Below are 17,494 nucleotides of genomic sequence, written 5' to 3'. Positions count from 1 at the left end.
CTAAATATATACTTAAGCTACCCCACAAAAATAAATTTTCTATGAACGAGGCATCAAAGAAGATCGCCTTATATCCTCCCCCCCCCCAAAATAAATCATTCCTCCCAACCCTTCTAAGTAACACAACAAGACGCAATAACACTTTATCCCACCATCTGCAAAGGCCAAGCCTCCCGAGGAGCGGCGCAGGAGCCGCCATGACGAAATTAACACAGACGGCCCGTCTGGGCCGCCCGCCGCCGCCGCCATCTTGGTTGCGGGGGGTGACCGGCTCGCTCTTCACGGGATCCGGCGAGATTTCGAGGGACCGGGACTCTTTGGTGGGATTTTTGACCCCCCGAGCCAGCTTCCCGGGGGGCACTGACCCCTGCTGCTAGCTCGCACCGCACTATCTCAGGTGGGATGTTGTCGGGTGAGGTCAATTGGGGCAAGCTTGCTGTGGCTGCGGGAAAATCGATGACTTGAGACGCCTCAAGATTATTATGTAGTGGGATGAGTTATTTATTTATTTTATTTAGTTGTTTTATTCATTCATAGTCATGATTCACTCATCAGTTGTACCTGTTATCTTACTTAAATAAAGATAATGAGATGGGTTACATTAATTTTGTAATAAAATTGCCATATTTGCAGTCAATCATTTATATATATACCTATTTTTTTCATATATATATGAGGCCTATTTAGTGCTGCAAATATTTTTTTTGGGGGGGTTAGCTAACTATAAAAGTCAAAGTTAAGCTTCAGTGACAGTTGCTTATATAATAAATCTGAAATTTCATGGAAAATCTGCCCCATATTTTATATTGGTCTCGTGTCTTCTATAGGTCGAGTTAGCCGAGGCCGGAGATGTCACTTTTTGGCCCATGGGCCTACCATTTAGCCATGTTCTAAATTTTGTGGATGTGATAAAATAGTCTAGATTCTCCTTAGGTACAAGTTAGGTTAGAATATATATTAGGTTATTATGATAGCCTAATATATTGGACCTGAAACTATGTTCTATTTAGTTTCAACAAGAGCTGCATAGCCTTCCTGACTTGGTGCCTTTTTTTGATAATTACTTACTTATTTTCAAGCTAAATAACAAAGTCCTTGACTTTCGGTTTATTTGCCCCCAAAAAGCGAGTTTTTTGGGCAGCTTTGTTTATCGTGTGAAAGGAACATACCACCACAGCAGAATGTACAACACCCCCCTCCCCTCCCCATCAACAGATGAAAGAAAATCCACTGGGTTATTCATCCTTTCACTTGTACCCAACTGGAAAGTATTTAACTTGATAAGCACATCCAATCTGATTCCCAAGTCCCAACCACTTGGGATGGACTGATAGAGCGAACGGTCTCGCTTCTCATGCAGATCGGCGTTCTGAGTGGTTGGGCATCATTCCTTTCCCCTCCGTCCCATCCCAAATCCTTATCATGACTCCTTCCAAATGTTATATAGTCGTAATGGCTTGACACTCTCCTTGACAATTCCATCCACTTCCCATACCAGCAAGCAACCAGCTAATATCAACACCAGATGTGAAATAGCTACTAGTAGCTGCCTCAGAATACAATCAAATCATTGACTGACATTTTAATGCAGATTGGTTTTCTAAATTCCCCAAATTCCCAAAAATATGTACCTATGCCATACAACTTTACCATTGTAATCATTGCTGTTATCTTATATCATGTTATACACATAGTCTGCTACATTATATCTTGCAATAATCCTCAAATTATGTTAAAATGTACCTGTGGATAACCCTTAAATTTACTTTAATGTACTTACAATACTTTTTTCCTGTCAAATTTCTTATGCAATTTTTTGTTATACTTGCTTACAATGCATTTTTATATCTTCTTCCAATGTATTTTTATACTTTCTTACAATGTACCTGTAAACATTTTTTAATTTTACTAGAAATTACCTTCTTAAAATTATATGTTAGATTAAGGATCTGCCCGAAACGCTATACGTGCTAGTGGCTTTACAAGAAAGTAAGACTTCAATTCTCTGTACTCTAATAAACCCAATGTACCTTCTTCTATATAAATAAATATAATATAAAATATTAGGGGTACCACCTCTGGTGCAAGTGTAGGGACCCACATCCTCGAAGAAGAAAACAAAGAGCATTCAGAGAAGATCTTGTGGATTCTCACTGAATACTTTATTCTTTTCCTCTCCTACCACCCCTATTATTTTTTCGTATGTTTTGTTTTATTGCAATGCTACAGTTTATAGAGAACACACACACACACACACACACACACACACACACACACACACACACACACACACACACACACACACACACACACACACACACACACACACACACACAAATATATAACAATTATAATATAAAATATAATATAAAAAGCATTCACATGTTAGATGTTCAAGAAATTTAGGAATGATAAACAATATAAAGGTGACACTTAACGAAGTTACACATAAACTACCACATTATAGAATCTCTAGTCCTATACATATCTTGAGGTGTTTTCGGGGCTTAGTGTCCCCGCGGCCCGGTCGTTGACCATGCCTCCTCGTCGACTACATAGCCTACATGTCAATAATTCACAGGCTGGAGAGAAAGCTGAGCATCATGGGGGAGGAGAGCGAGGACGATTACGACGACTCGACCTCACTTCCCCCGGTGAAACGCATCCGAGTCACACAAATGGACCTTTTGAATCATTTACTGACTGAGGTAGGTTGGAAAAATTGTCTTATATAAGCATTGCCTAGTTTTCATATTGCAATATACAGTAGTACTTTCAAGCTCTACACTGAGTATAATGTAAGATTAACTTGTCTATAACTTATAACTTAAAAAACAAATATTAATGGTAATAATAAAATATATGATAAAAATTACAGACATACAGTAATGCCACAATAACTGGGCCTTATGTTAAATAAGTGTATTAAAGTACTGTACTATAGCAACTACAGCAAGTAATATCAAATATAGTGTCTGTAGGTATGGTTTAAGTCAAAGAACTAAAGATATTAGATGTGAGGTTTGCCATATAATATGCCACAACAATTTGAAAAACTTCTCAAATATATTAAAAAATAATATTTATTTATATGTATACAGGTACAATAGGTTGTGTTTGTACAGATTTTAATAAGCAATTTGTACATTCTTACTAAACTTGATTATGTAATGTATGCAATAATATTTTTTTTTTTTATTTATTTATATATACAAAGAGTTCTTATATTCTTGTACAGCCACTAGTATGCATAGCATTTTGCGGCAAGTCCTTAATCCTATGTTCCCTGGAATACGACCCCGCGAAGAATCGTTTTTACAACCAAGTACCCATTTTACTATTGAGTTGAACAGAGGCTACATTTAAGGATTTGCACCCAGTAAATCCTCTCCAGCCAGGATATGAACCCAGGAACAAAGCGCTCGCGGAATGCCAGGCGAGTGTCTTACCACTATGCCACAGACTGCTTTAATAAAACAGAAGGCAAAGGGCTATTTTACTTTTAATGTATTAGATGCTAAATCAATGAACCCAGCACCAGTATGGAGAATAAAGTGGATGAATATTTATGAGGAAAAAAAGGAACTGAGGATAGGCAGTAAAAACTGCCAAAAAAGTTTTAGGATTTCCAAGTTAATAAAAAATGAACACAGGGACATGAGAACTAGCTGCACCAAAAAGAGGAAAATTTAAATTGCAGATTGTTGTAAGAGATACGGAAGCTTTAGGGAGAGAAACTAAAAAAGAAATCACAATATAACAAAAAATAAGAAAGGTGGACGGAAAGACCGATATGCAAAGCATTAAGTATATACTAGATAACTTATTAAGTACTGTACAGTAATCTTGAGGTTATCTTGGTTTTGGGGCTTAGCGTCTCCACGGCCCGGTTCTCGACCAGGCCTCCTTTTTGTTACACACGCCCCAGGAAGCAGCCCGTAGCAACTGTCAAACTCCCAGGTACTTTACTGCTAGGTAACAGGGACTTCAGGGTGAAAGAAATATTTTGTCCATTTGTCTCCGCCTCCACCTGGGATCGAACCCGTAACCTCAGGACTACAAATCCGAAGCTCTGTCCACCCAGCTGTCAGGCGCCCTGAGTAACTGAGTGTTGCTGGTGGCTGCTGTTCTATCATTCACAAGCACTCAGCTGGAAAAGTCTGCCCCAATTTTTTAATTAATCTCTCATGGGAATCACTTCTTCATGGCTACAACAATGCTCTTTTTGCCCCTGCCCTGCCTCAAGTAGTAGGGTCTGGTAGCACCCTGCCTAGGTGCTCCAGTTGCCTTTGGCACTGGGGGCAGTGGACCACAGAACTTGCTCTCATGTGGTGGAGATTCTCTATTATTTTACATTGCAGGGTGTCTTCTCCCCCCCCCCCCCAGGCTTGTCGAATGGGTTTTAGGTCCTTTTTCTGGGTTTCCCTCATCCTTCCAGCTTGGCAATTTGGTTTCCCTGCAGAAGTTTGCTTGGTGGGTTCGCTGACTTATTCTCTTCTTTCCTCAGAGATGTTTTGCAGGTATTGAAGGTTGTGTATGTATCTATTCAACCACTTCATCAGGCTGAAATAGCTTTCATTTTAAAACTTTTTGCCAAACAAGACCTCTTTTCATAATGGTCAGTAAGAAAATTGTCCAAATGTATTTCAGTCTGGCACTGCATTTTTACCAGTATCTTTCAAAACTTCCCACATAGTAATAACATTTCTTGTATTTCAGGTCACAGAAATCAAAACATGTATGAACACTCGCCTTACTTCTCTAGAGACCAAAGTGTCTGTACTGGTTCAGACATGCAACCGACTATCTTCAAAGTTAGATGTAATTGAACGGCTCGTTGGCAAGCAACCAGATCAAAATGCGTGAGCTTATTTTGTTATTTTTAGATCTTAGTTTTTAGCTTGGCTGTACGAGTTATTTTCATGAAAACTCGTCCAGATGTAAATCAGCAATGCAATGCAATGCTACATACTAACATGGAATTTAATGTTTCCAACAAATTACACAAAATCTGAGCCCCACAGTACTAGGTGTCAGTTGTCTAATGCAGTACCTACAATTACTCTATTTCTTGTCATGTGTGCTTTTTAAAAATCTACGTCATATTTTAAAAATCTACATCGTATTTCTTGTCATATGTGTTTGCAAAAAAAATTTATAATATTTTTTTTTGGCACTTTTGTTTCCTTACCTTGAATCTGTGTCCTCTTGTTCACGATGTTGCTGGGTTAAGGAATTCTTCCTTGTCAATTTGGTCGATTCCTGTTAGAATTTTGTATGTGGTGATCATATCACCTCTTTTTCTTCTATCTTCTAGTATTGTCATGTTTAATGTCTGTAGTCTCTCCTTGTAACTCGTTTTTCAGTTCTAGAAGCCATTTTGTACATGCTGCTGCATCTTTTCTGGTTTCCTTATATACTTCTTGAGATTTGAAAAAGAATCTGCTGAGATTCCTGTGCACAGGGATGTCTGGAATATTAATTGGAGTGGAATGCTCAGCTCAGCTGTACATTCTCCCAGCACCCAAGGTGAAACTCTGTCAGGTCCAACTGCTTTATTTCTTACTAGCTCCTTGAGTAATTTTTCCACTTCATCTTGAGATACCTCTATATATTCTTCTTGCTTTGGAATTCGTATTGAGTCCGGTTCTATGAAATCTGGTTCATTTTCATAGAACCGGACAAAAAAATAAAAACCCATTTTCTTGTCTTTTCCTCACTGGTCCTCTCATAATTTCTGTTGAACCAATCCTGTTTTCTGGTCTTGCATCTCTGTTTTGATATGAATGTTTGTGTGCCTTCATCATGTATTTTGCAAAATTTGGCATACATCTCATTTACATACTGATGCAGTCAGACAGGGTGTGGTATATGGTATGGTGCCATGGAACTCTCAAGCATCTCAATAGGGTCATAATGTGCCGAAGGAGTAACTGCAGAATTTGCAGGCCAGCCCAGGAATGACCGTCAGAACGTCTTCCCCCAAAAGTATCAAAAGCCTTCCAAGCCCCTACCTGTAATTTTATTGTACTGCATTGTCATTTTTAGCCCCATTATGGCCAATTGCACACTCATACTATTTCACTTTTCAGATCCATGGAGATGGCTATCGAGATGTCCAATGCCCCGATACTAGTGCAGGACACAGATGCCAACAACCACATGAATATAATTTCACTGAATTCTGAGGAGGATTTTCCACATGGCTCATGGCTGGGTGATCCTGCACACCCCACCCTGCGTGTCAGGTGCCCGATAACACCTCAGTAAGTAAGCCCTGATTTGTTTCTTCTGTTACTCGAGGCCCTATAAGAACAGCACCTAATAAACTACAGTATATTCTTGTTTTATCGCATGTGTTTTTAAACTATTTTTTTTTTTTGTAGTCATATATACTCCAGACTTGTCAGTCTAAGGCGCCAAGAAATTTTGTTCTACTTTTATTTAGCTAATAATATAATAAATGTGATTAAGGTAAATTATTGAAGTATTTATAAAGGTTCATCTCAATCTAATGAGCCTCTAAAGCACTAGCACTTGAAGAGTACATTATTTAGAGGAAAAAATATTTAATGCACTATTCCACCCAGTTGCTTCCTATGCACAAGATCCTTCTGGATTTATGGATATAATCTCACAGAGTCAGTTAAGATCAACATTCAGCATTGATGCAGCAGAGATCTTTTAAATTATCCATCATGGATCGTATTAGTGCTAGTAAGATACTGGAGAATACATACTCAGTAACACTCAAAGTGACCTCTAGAAAGACCCTTTAAAAACTCAAAACCAATCCCAGTACTACTTCACATCACAAGGACTGCCACAGCCATTATTCCCCCTCACCAACACCTTACTTGTGACTTCTAACATTCTTCTTGATTGGTACTCTTGTCAGTTGTGGGCAGGCAGAGAACATTATTCAGCTAAGTAGGTGATTTGTGTTTAATATTAGAAACTTTGGGGTAACTATGAAGTATTATGATACTGTATATACAAATGCTTCTTGTGTGGGGGGTACATAGAAGTAATTTATGTTTCTGGAATCTGTAACGACTGGCTCTCCAGAGTTCCCTTGTCTGTTTTAGTCATTTAGTGCTATCACTAGTGATATTGTAATGAATGCTATCAGTAGCAGTGGATGAAATTAGTAGATGCAGTGTAATGCCAATAAATGTAGGATTTTGAAATTGGAAATGTAAATAGTTACCAGATATTAGCTGAACAACACTGAAATTGCCAAATCTGTATGTAAAAATATATATATTTGTTTTAATAGCCTAATCTTTGATTATACATCTCATTCTCTCTTTATCTCTCATGAATTTAGCAACCTTATTCCACTTTAATCACTTCTTACAGTAAATTATTTTTCAGTACCATATTTTCCTCAGAAATCTCCTCCATATCAACGCTACCTGTATCACAGCTGAAAAAATGGCGCTTACTTTGTTGGATTACCTCTTTACAAAGGAAGAATTGGCCACCTCTAATTTGTCAGGAAGAAGTGAGTAAATTTCAACAATATCGGCTGTACAATTTCAGTATTTTTGTATGAAGGTGCTAGGAAGATCACGTTTGTTATTGGGTCATGTAGTCTTCTGGTAGATTTTAATACAATTTTAAAAGTCTATGATAATGGGGAGGTGGATGAATTTGAGTGGTATAAAAAATAACTAATGTGTAATTCCTCTAAAATGCACTATACACATGCACTAATGCCACATATTAATAATCTGAGTACATTTGCCCTTGGAAGGTGTATAAGGATAAAGTTGGCCAGCATTTCACTCCTCCAGCCTGTCCCAAATCCTTATCCTCGTATACCTTCCAAGTGCTACATAGCCCATAATGACTTGGTGCTTTCTCCTGATAATTATCTACTGCACTTTAAACCTCAGTGCAGTAGTATCGGTTACAAGCCGATACCTCCGCCTTGGGAGGTTTTGTAACACCAAACTCAATTATATTTTTATTCATTTTTTAGCAGGAACTGCTAAAAATTGTGTTGTATTTATTATTTGGTTTGTTCTGTTACTTTATTGTATCTAAGAATATGTGCTTTTGCAACCATATTCTGCCATCTAAAATTACAAGTTTAGGTTTAACTTGCCAATATTTTGTCGTTTATCAGTTTTCAGATCACTTCAAAACATAAAATTTGTAATTTATTGAAGAATTTGCTTTAGTTTTTATTAGAAATAAAACATACATACATACATACATACACACATATATATGTAGCATAAGTATGTAGATATGTAATCTACATATGTAAAATAAATATTATTTATTTTGCTTTTAATTAGGGTTCTTGGCATTTGGAAATTATATTTTGTAAATCAGAAATACACCTGTCTTGTTTTATCTATTGTACAGGTAGATGGAATAAACGTCAGTTAGACCCACTAATGATCTTTGGAATACGCTGTCATTTGCAATACAAATTTAATATCTCGTCTAAGTTATGGCACAAGATTTGTCAGAATATGGACTCAAAATGCCGCTCAGCTTGGAAACGACGAATCAGAGGCATGGTCACTCAACCTCGAAATAGTCGAGTAAGTGTTTTGGCAATGTTTTTTTTTATTTTTATTTAGGTTTTTTGCCTTCAGATTGTCTTAGGATAATAAGAGAAGAAAATCTTGAAAATGTTCTACATTAAACATTAAATTTTTTCAGTGTAATTTCCCCCCAAATTAGTATCAAATAGTTCACCCAAATACGGCCTCATCAAATATTGAACAAGATTAACATACCACGCTAATTATTCACTAGTTGTTAAGCCCACGAATAAATTTCAGCAGACCTATATGAGAGTACTGTACTTTTTTTGTAATTACTCGAATCTAGAGCCCTCAGGTAGGAATCCCTCCGGAAGGAAGGAAGGCAGTTGCAGTACTGTTTAGGCAGTTGCAGTAAACACCTCGTGGGTGGCTTTAAACCATTGACAAATTATCAGTTTCTTTCGCCCATTGAAGGTGCTTTTTGTGGGTTTTAGGCAAGTTTGACAAGTTCAGTGAGCATACAGTAATTATTGTATGCCCCACTTAAACTTGGCTTCTGAAATTATTAGTGAGATAACTTGACTCCTAACATGATTTCAATATTCATTCTTAACTGAAATAAATATGCTAGAAGTGGTAGACCAGTTTTATAGAAACTTTGAGATAACTTTCTCAACCACAGCTGATGAGTCCTTCGCTGGCTGTGCCTGATGTGTCGCTATAGGATGCTGATGAGATCAACGGAATATCTGAACAGAGGCTAGACGTGACTTATGAGAAGTCTTGCATTATGCTTAATGTTGTATACCATTCGATTGTCACTTGGTCTTCCATTCTGAGTCAAGTGGAGGGATGTGGTTGACTGTAGGTTCGGCATCATAATGCTGTACTGTATATATTAGGATGCAGAAGAATAACATATCTAACAAAAGGATAACATAGACTAAGAAATTAATTTTCTTTTTCAAGTTTAAAACTTTTAATTATGTTTTGCATATTCTGTATGAAGTATTTCATGCAAATATTATCTATATATTTTTTATTTATAAAATACCAGTATCTTGAAGGGCAGGGGGAAACAAGAATTATTTATGATAAACTGGATTAGAGTGATGCTGTGATTCCTTGCAGCAGGCGCCACAGATCGGCCATACCTCATCTGTTCGAAAAGATCCTGCTGTCACAGAAGATATTTCTTTCGACTTTGATTCTCTCCAAAATTCCAACTTGGATCTAAGTGATGTTAAGGTGAGGGTTTCTACACTGTATTCTCAAGATGAGATTGACTTGAGACTGTATTTTAGTATGATATTAATATTAAGAATGTTTTAATAATCCTTCATTATATATTGTGCAGTCAGGTCCCAATATAGTACATTACTACTTTCTGATGTTATTCTACCCACTGCTTTTGCATGATAAAATAATTGAGATTTCTATGCAAAACTCTATGAACTCAGTTTTGGCCAGTCAAGATTTCTAGTCCACAAAGTTATTACTATTATTTAATATTTATATAAATAAAGTGTAGAGTACACTGAGCATGAAGGAAGGGGGGGGGGAATTATCAGGGAAAAGTGCCGAGCCATTACGACTATACAGGCATACCTCAGTTTAAGAGTTTAATTGGTTCCTGGAGACGCCTCGTATTCCGAAAACTCGCATTCCGAAGCTAATTTCCCCATAAGAAATAAAGGGAAATGAATTAATCCGTTCCTGACTACCCCAAAAACCCCACATCAAACTAAATTTTTATACCTAATTCATCTAAATAAACCTACAAAACTATGTTCAAGTTATTACTTACCTTGCTGTTGAATGCTGTAGGCGTATGGAAGATGGTGAGGAGGTGGGAGGAAGAGAGGAGTTACTGTTTGGAAGGGGAGTCCCCTTCCATTATCACATCAGGCAGTGAGGACTTCACTGGTATGCACACTCTGGCACATTTTGCCTGCATACCACTAGGACTTGCTTGTTTTACTAAGAATTTGTCTAATGACACTTGTTTTTCCCTACATTTTAACACTTGTCTGTAGTAAGACATCACATTATCATTTAAAAGGTCAATGCAACGGCCTGCTACAGCTTTATCTGGGTGAGTTTTTTCAACAAAACTTTGCAGTTCTTCCCATACTTCACACATTTTCTTAATCAAGAAGGGACATCCTCTACTGCCTCTACTCACAGCTATTTTCTTAGGTTGAACCTTACCAATGGCTTTCTTGAGACCCATGGCAAGATATATAATGACAACTTTTATGCTCAAATGGCCAAAAAACCGATAAAAAACTGTAAATCCTTGTGAAGAATTCAGGTGGGATAGTCACTGGACACGAGACACTGGTAAACTGAGGCGCGATCGCCATGCCACCACGCGCCAGTCGGCCTGTACACGTATCAACAAACTCGCATCCCGAGGTAACCCTCGCCTTCCGAGACATATTTTTGGAGTAAATCCTGCTCGTCTTCCGAAAAACTCGCATACAGGGACACTCGCATTCCGAGGTACCACTGTATAGCACTTGGATGAAGATTTGGGATGGGACGGAGGGAAGGAATTTGCCTGCAAGATTGGAAGAAGTGATGTATTATTGTACAGCATTGTAGAAATTTATTCAAAGTATGCCAGATTAGTTCATTGTGGTGCGTTATTAATACATTTGTATTTTACAGTACAGTTTCATAGTAATTTTTGTGTATCTTGTGTAACAAATTGCATTTTCTTGAGAATTAACAGTGGTCTACATCTTCGACTTGCAATCAAGGGCCATGGGCATAACAGAAATGGCTGGGCATGTTTCCTTTCATCCAATGCTGCTGTTCACTTAGTAAATAGGTACCTGGGGCCAGATTCATGAAGCAGTTATGCAAGTACTTACAAATGTGTACATCTTTCCTCAATCTTTGACGGCTTTGGTTACATTTATTAAACAGTTTACAGGCATGAAAACTTCCCAATCAACTGTTGTTATTGTTATAAACAGCCTCCTGGTGCTTCGGAGCTCATTAAATGTTTAATAATTGTAAACAAAACAGCCAAAGATTGAGAAAAGATGTACAGGTTTGTAAGTGCTTGCGTAACTGCTTAGTGAATCTGGCCCCTGGGAGTTAAGTAGTAAATAGGTACCTGGAAGTTAAGAACTATTGAAGATGCATTCTGAGGAAGGTCAGCCTAGGGGGAACCTCGATAAGCCTAAGTACATATTTCCTACCCCTAACAATGGGAATTACCAGATTTGGAAGATATAAATATGTTCCTATGGCTGACAAGAGGCACCACCATGAATTACTTGAAACACGATGTCATGAATTGCAAAATTTATTGCAAGTTGGGATGTCAAATATGAGAAAACTATAAATCGTGGTTTATTTTTTTTATGGAGTGAATGTGGGTAGTGGTTCAATATACAGTAGCATAATATAAGATATTGTACAATATAGTATTGTGGAAATTTATTTAAAGTATGCCTCGTGTGGAATTCATAATAAATTTGAATGAGAGCATTCTGGCCGGCAGTCACCTCCACAGTAGACCTGCTACAGTATCGGTAACCTGAAATACTGTACACCTCTGCCCCCATTAATTACCACCATTACAAATATACACTGGTAGCTCCTCTTCCACCCTAAATATATGAGAGACTATTGTAGTAGTAATCACACTACTCTTTTAAACTACTCTGTTTGTATTGCAAGATATGACCCAGGGATATCCAAGATGACCCAGGGGGTATCTTTTTCAGTCGTCACATGTGATTGAGCCATATCTGTCCTTATCAATACAGTGGAGTGCTGGTTATTTAGACTAGCTGGGACTGGATCTCTTCCATTGCGATTAAGCTAGTGATTCTCAATGTTATCGTCTAAATCGTGTCTTTCAGCGATGATAATTTGTTTTAGCATGCAAAAACTGAATCTTTATATGAAAACAGTCACTAAAGCATTTTGTTTAAATACACAAGTCATAATGTATGAAACATTGATATGACAATTTATTTTTATTCATTACCTCATTGGGTTTTAAACTTGATAGTGACTATATTGATCTTGTTTAGGTAATAACCCAGTCTCCAACTTGTGAACTTCGAATACTGAGTGCCACACCAGAGCAGATTTCTCAGCTACAAGATACCCAGGAAATCATTCTTTCAGAAGAGCAGATTCTCACCCAGTCTTCGGTAGATATGGCAATATATTTTCGTTTGCTGGTACAGTATGTGATTTGATCTTAGATCTGAAGTAGTTTCATTTGCACCTACACACAAGAATAAAGCATTTTTATACATTGTTGGCATAGATTTATTACTTAGTTTTGTTTTATATACTATTAACTTCATGCCATACCTATAGACCACTTGAACTAAAATCCTGTGGTCACAGGTTTTTTTTGTATCTCTTTCCATTTTAAGAGTCAAGTGTCCATCAACATGTATGTAGTGTCACTTGTGAATGACAAGCCATACTGGTGGTACTAGCCTTGGTAATGATAATTGTGTCATATTAAAAGGATGGTCAGTGTTCAACATTTTATTATTAGTTAAAGGACCTCTGTATTAAATATGTGCAGAAGTATATTTTTGTCAATAAAGGTAGAGTGGCATATAAAATCCTCAAAGCTTACACTTTGAGGATAAAACACTTTATCATTGATAAAATAATGTAGTAAGAATGCTTTAATTCAATAGGAATTAAATATTATGGTTATACACTTGTATAAAAATAAATAATGACGATAATAATAATAATAATAATAGGGGTGATAGGAGAAGCAAATACTCGTACATATTTAGAGTCAACAAGTTTTTCTCTTAGTACTCTTTATTCCCTTCTCTGAGGTTATGGGTCCCTACTATTGCACCAATGGTACCCATTTATATATATAAATAAATGAATGGGAACCACCTTTGGTGCAATTGTAGGGACCCATAGCCTTGGAGAAGAGAATAAAGAGCACTTGGAGAAAACTTGTTGTTTGACTCTAAATGCTGTACGTACGAGTTTTTGCTTCTACCATCCATTTTTATTGTTAGTATTGTTGTTATTCACTTATACTGTACACATATATAACAGTAATAATTAATTCCTATTTAATTAAAGTTCTTGTTACATTATTTCACCAATGATAGTGTTTTGTAAACTTTGAATAAAGGTAGGCAAGTTGGTGAATGATAGGGAAGGTGGTAAAGGGTAGGAAAGAGAGGTGTGAAAGAGATGAGAGAAGAGTAATATTGGGAGAGACCCTGGGCACGAGTCAGGTACTCCTAGTACAATATTAATTAGATTTTTCCAGTGTGTTTTCTTCCTAAATTTTGTTTATACAGCATCGCAATTATATTATTTTATTCATGCTAACTATTTTAACGTGATAAAAATTATGATATTGTATTCTTAAAATCTCAAGTTATTGGAATGAGAACAAATAATACTGCTCTGGGAGTTGTGGCAATCTAAAAAAAAAAAATTTGTTTGTTGAATTTGTTAAAACCTATGTACTGTTTTCAGAGCGAGAAGAGCATTTTGATTAGCAATTCCTCATCGGTGTCCATGAGCACTGAAGTGATGAGTGGGGAAGAACTGGGGGAGGAGCTCGACATGCCTCACGACGCGCCACACTCCCCCCTCTCTGAGCAAACTTCGACTCTGGCTGCAATGGATGACCCACACCATCGCATTACACTCAAAACTGAACCAGAGCTAGAAATCTTGGACCAACACGGTATACTGGCAAGGGATTCGGAAACAGATGACTGAAGAATGTATAGCCTGTGTATTTCCAATGAGTACAACTTAAATGGTTTAGACAATTTTCTCATTATGCAGTTTCTGCAATAAATGATAAAGACTGCCAGCAGTACAAGATTTCAAAGTTGGAGTATAGATTTATAGTAAGATTTCCTAAACTGAACTTTGTATTGAATCATTGACACTTACAAAATGTTTACCTCAGGTGAGTAAACCACAAACAGATTTGTAGATTACACAGTAATGCTTCCTACATTTGTTAATATTATTATTAATACGTTAACCCCTCAAATGCACGTAACATTGAGGAATGTTCTTGTCGTGTATGATCGCCCTGTGCGAGAATGATCTATGTTTTAAAGTACTACACAAGATTTAAAACTCCTGCAGGTACACCGAACTCTCATCTGCTTCCTCAGGCCTCCAGTAAACAGATGCCATCCTCAAAAAAATTATAGACACCCCTTCTGGGTGTGAGGGCCTCAGTAGTGAATAAGCAACTATAAGTATCCCATGCAGCAGCTCAGCTCATGGCCACAGCATCACTGATTTCATCATCGTTAAGTAACTGCAATCATTTATTGATGATAGTGACTTACAGTACCCTGACAATGATAAAGACTATGCACACGGTTCAAATATCAGATTACCCGATGCTGGTGACGATGTTCATAGCTCGAGGCAGATATCCACAGCACAGTTGTATTTTAGTTCATCTATACATCACAAAATGGAACATTGTAACCAGAATTGGGTACATTGAATTGAATCTGAACTATGTACATAGTTTTTATAACAGGATCTTCTCTGGTACTATCATCGGTAAATAATCGCAGTCACTTATTTATTTCTTCATTATTATGTGATGCGGTGGGTACATGCTGCATGGCTGTGCTGTGCATCAGGTATGGCTACTGCATGCACTGCTCATGGTTGCCCTCTGTAAGAAAAAAGGCCACTAAGTAGTGACTTTGTAAATTTAAATGAGACAAAGGCACTCACCAAAGAGGAGTGCCCACAATATTTTTTTTTTTTGTCCTAAAGAGGCCTGAGGAAGCAGATATCGAGCCCTCCCTGTGTAAATGAGAGGCTTTGAAATCTTGTGTGGTACCTTTAAAACAGCCCCAGTCTTGTCGCACAGCTTACAGATAATTAGTGTGATCAATTCCAGCGTGATTAAGAGTACTGTACTGTATACAGGTACTGTATTGTTTAAGGTCAATACTTCTTAATATTTATATACTGTATATCCCCCCACCCCATAAAAATATAATGTCCTTTTAGAATAAATTAAAGTGGTATACAGTACCATTTTTGGGATATGGAGTTTGTTTAGGGTTACCTTGAGGTGCTTCCGGGGCTTAGCGTCCCCGCGGCCCGGTCGTCGACCAGGCCTCCTGGTTGCTGGACTGATCAACCAGGCTGTTAGACGCGGCTGCTCGCAGAATGACGTACGAGTCACAGCCTGGTTGATAATTACAGGGTAATTGGCTTGCCAGACCCAATGCCTTAGTGAGAGGCATGTCATCCTTGGTGCCAACGTATCATTCTATTGCAATTATTGCCAGACTGTAATTATTACTACAGTACTATATTATGGTAGTGGAGATGTGCCAGATATTGAACACTTTAGCTATTATCTAAAGCTGGATACAATAACGAATGTTCAACAGCTTTCAAAAGCCAGATACCAAATATCACCACATCAGGTTGGATTGTATAAGACAAAATTAACCTTATGTCCTTTAATTACCTGTTATGTGATAGAATTCTTGGTGAATTGGATACTTTTGATATCGTTCGCCTTATGCGTTTCTGTTCTCGTATTGGCATCCTTGGTGATATTTAGTGCCCTCTGATTATTCCGCGCATTTGATGGTGCTACATAGCCTTCCCGGTTTGGTGTCGCCTTCTGATAATTACTTATTTTACCTTTTATGTAAATTACCTTTATTAATTTAATATCTTTTTATGTAAGATAACCTTTATGTAAATTATGCAAGTACCAAAAATATCAGATACATTATTATAAAGAAAATTACTTGTGGATGTTGGAAATCTTTATCTTAACCGAGTGGAGTTTCGAACAGAAAGATTGGGTCTGGTGCACTTGAACACGAATAATGTATTACATCAGCAACTTGCATAACCAGACTTTGAATGATGCCTGAAATTAAATCAATAGTTAAGGTTAAACAAAACAAAAACATTGACATCCTATTAAACCAGTACAGTATTGTATAGGATAGCCACATATAGTACGAAATTTAATTAATCTTGTGGGCACTTTGTGTGGAACAGAGACCTGCATGTCAAAATTGCTTTGTTCCATAGTAATTGATCTTTTAATTGAATGTCCCAATTTCCAGAATGATCATAAATTTTGCTTTCCCATTTTTTCTATATGACACATGCCTTTCGAAAAAGTGTCTTTGTCTGATTTCACTAATCATCTTGCATCATTCTGCTCTTGTATTGGTATCTTAAATATTATGTGAGACAACACTACAGTATATAGAAATACTGCCATAGCGCTTTTGATAACTGCTTGCAGTACTCTCTTAAAGGCAGTTATTTTATTAGTCTATCTTCTGTATGAAGCAGCTCAAGTTCTTTTCTTGTGGGCTTCTGCAGACAGGTTCGACATAATACCATATGAACCTCTTGAGTGTCTGATTCCGAGAGGAATTCTCCCGTGCAATAGCTCATATCCTCCAACCTGTTCCTTGCCTACGTTGAACTCCAGTAGCCACTTGAGGAACCATACTTTTATTTTGACCAAGTAAGTAAGTAATTTCTTGGTTTTCCACTGTATTTATACCCCTAAAAAATTTAGCATCATTAGTGAACACTGACAAAGAAATCTATCCCCTCTGCCAGATAAATCATACAGTATAGCTAAGGAATAGAATTGGTCCAAATATTGACCCTTGTGGGATGCCACTGGTAACATCCTGCTACTCTCTAGGTCTCTCCTTTCACCGTCTTCTGCTACAGATATACCCCTTTATCCACTACCTATATACATTCCACGCACATACAGGCCAGACCAAAGAGCTAAAGCTTAACCCCCCCCACAAGCACAACTTGGCAAGTACACACACACACACACACACACGAGATATTGAGGTAATTAAAGTTTTGGTCGAAATGGAAACTTGTGTCAAAAATGTACTGTACTATATAAATGCATGCTATACAATGGCCTACTGTACAAGATGCCTATTATAGTACTATCATTTGTA

General features: G+C 37.4%; 1 protein-coding gene across 2 annotated transcripts; it reads left to right on the top strand.

Annotated features, from left to right (window-relative positions):
* Positions 1–189: 189 nt before the first annotated feature.
* LOC123747595 (uncharacterized) lies at positions 190–17,494 on the top strand. Of its 2 annotated transcripts, none has more exons than XM_069311699.1 (9): positions 190–397; positions 2,582–2,708; positions 4,720–4,862; positions 6,093–6,266; positions 7,395–7,507; positions 8,380–8,561; positions 9,642–9,755; positions 12,563–12,685; positions 14,010–17,494. In XM_069311699.1, exons 2-9 carry the CDS (start codon positions 2,604–2,606, stop codon positions 14,256–14,258), a joined length of 1,203 nt encoding a protein of 400 aa, XP_069167800.1. In that variant the 5' UTR covers positions 190–397; positions 2,582–2,603; the 3' UTR covers positions 14,259–17,494. The 2 variants fall into 2 exon arrangements, with proteins under 2 accessions (XP_069167800.1, XP_045585773.1); XM_045729817.2 differs by having other exon boundaries at positions 210–397; positions 9,639–9,755.

The sequence above is a fragment of the Procambarus clarkii genome, chromosome 70, assembly GCF_040958095.1.
Source record: "Procambarus clarkii isolate CNS0578487 chromosome 70, FALCON_Pclarkii_2.0, whole genome shotgun sequence".
NCBI lineage: Eukaryota > Metazoa > Arthropoda > Malacostraca > Decapoda > Cambaridae > Procambarus > Procambarus clarkii.
The sequence above is the reverse complement of the archived record's forward strand: the minus strand, read 5'-3'. Positions and strand labels throughout refer to the sequence as shown.

Coding starts and splice junctions, on each gene's coding strand:
- LOC123747595 (XM_045729817.2), top strand. CDS start 2,604: ATGGGGGAGGAGAGCGAGGACGATTACGACGACTCGACCTCACTTCCC. Junction 4,863..6,092: donor AAGCAACCAGATCAAAATGC/GTGAGCTTATTT, acceptor TTCACTTTTCAG/ATCCATGGAGATGGCTATCG. Junction 8,562..9,638: donor CTCAACCTCGAAATAGTCGA/GTAAGTGTTTTG, acceptor GATTCCTTGCAG/CAGGCGCCACAGATCGGCCA.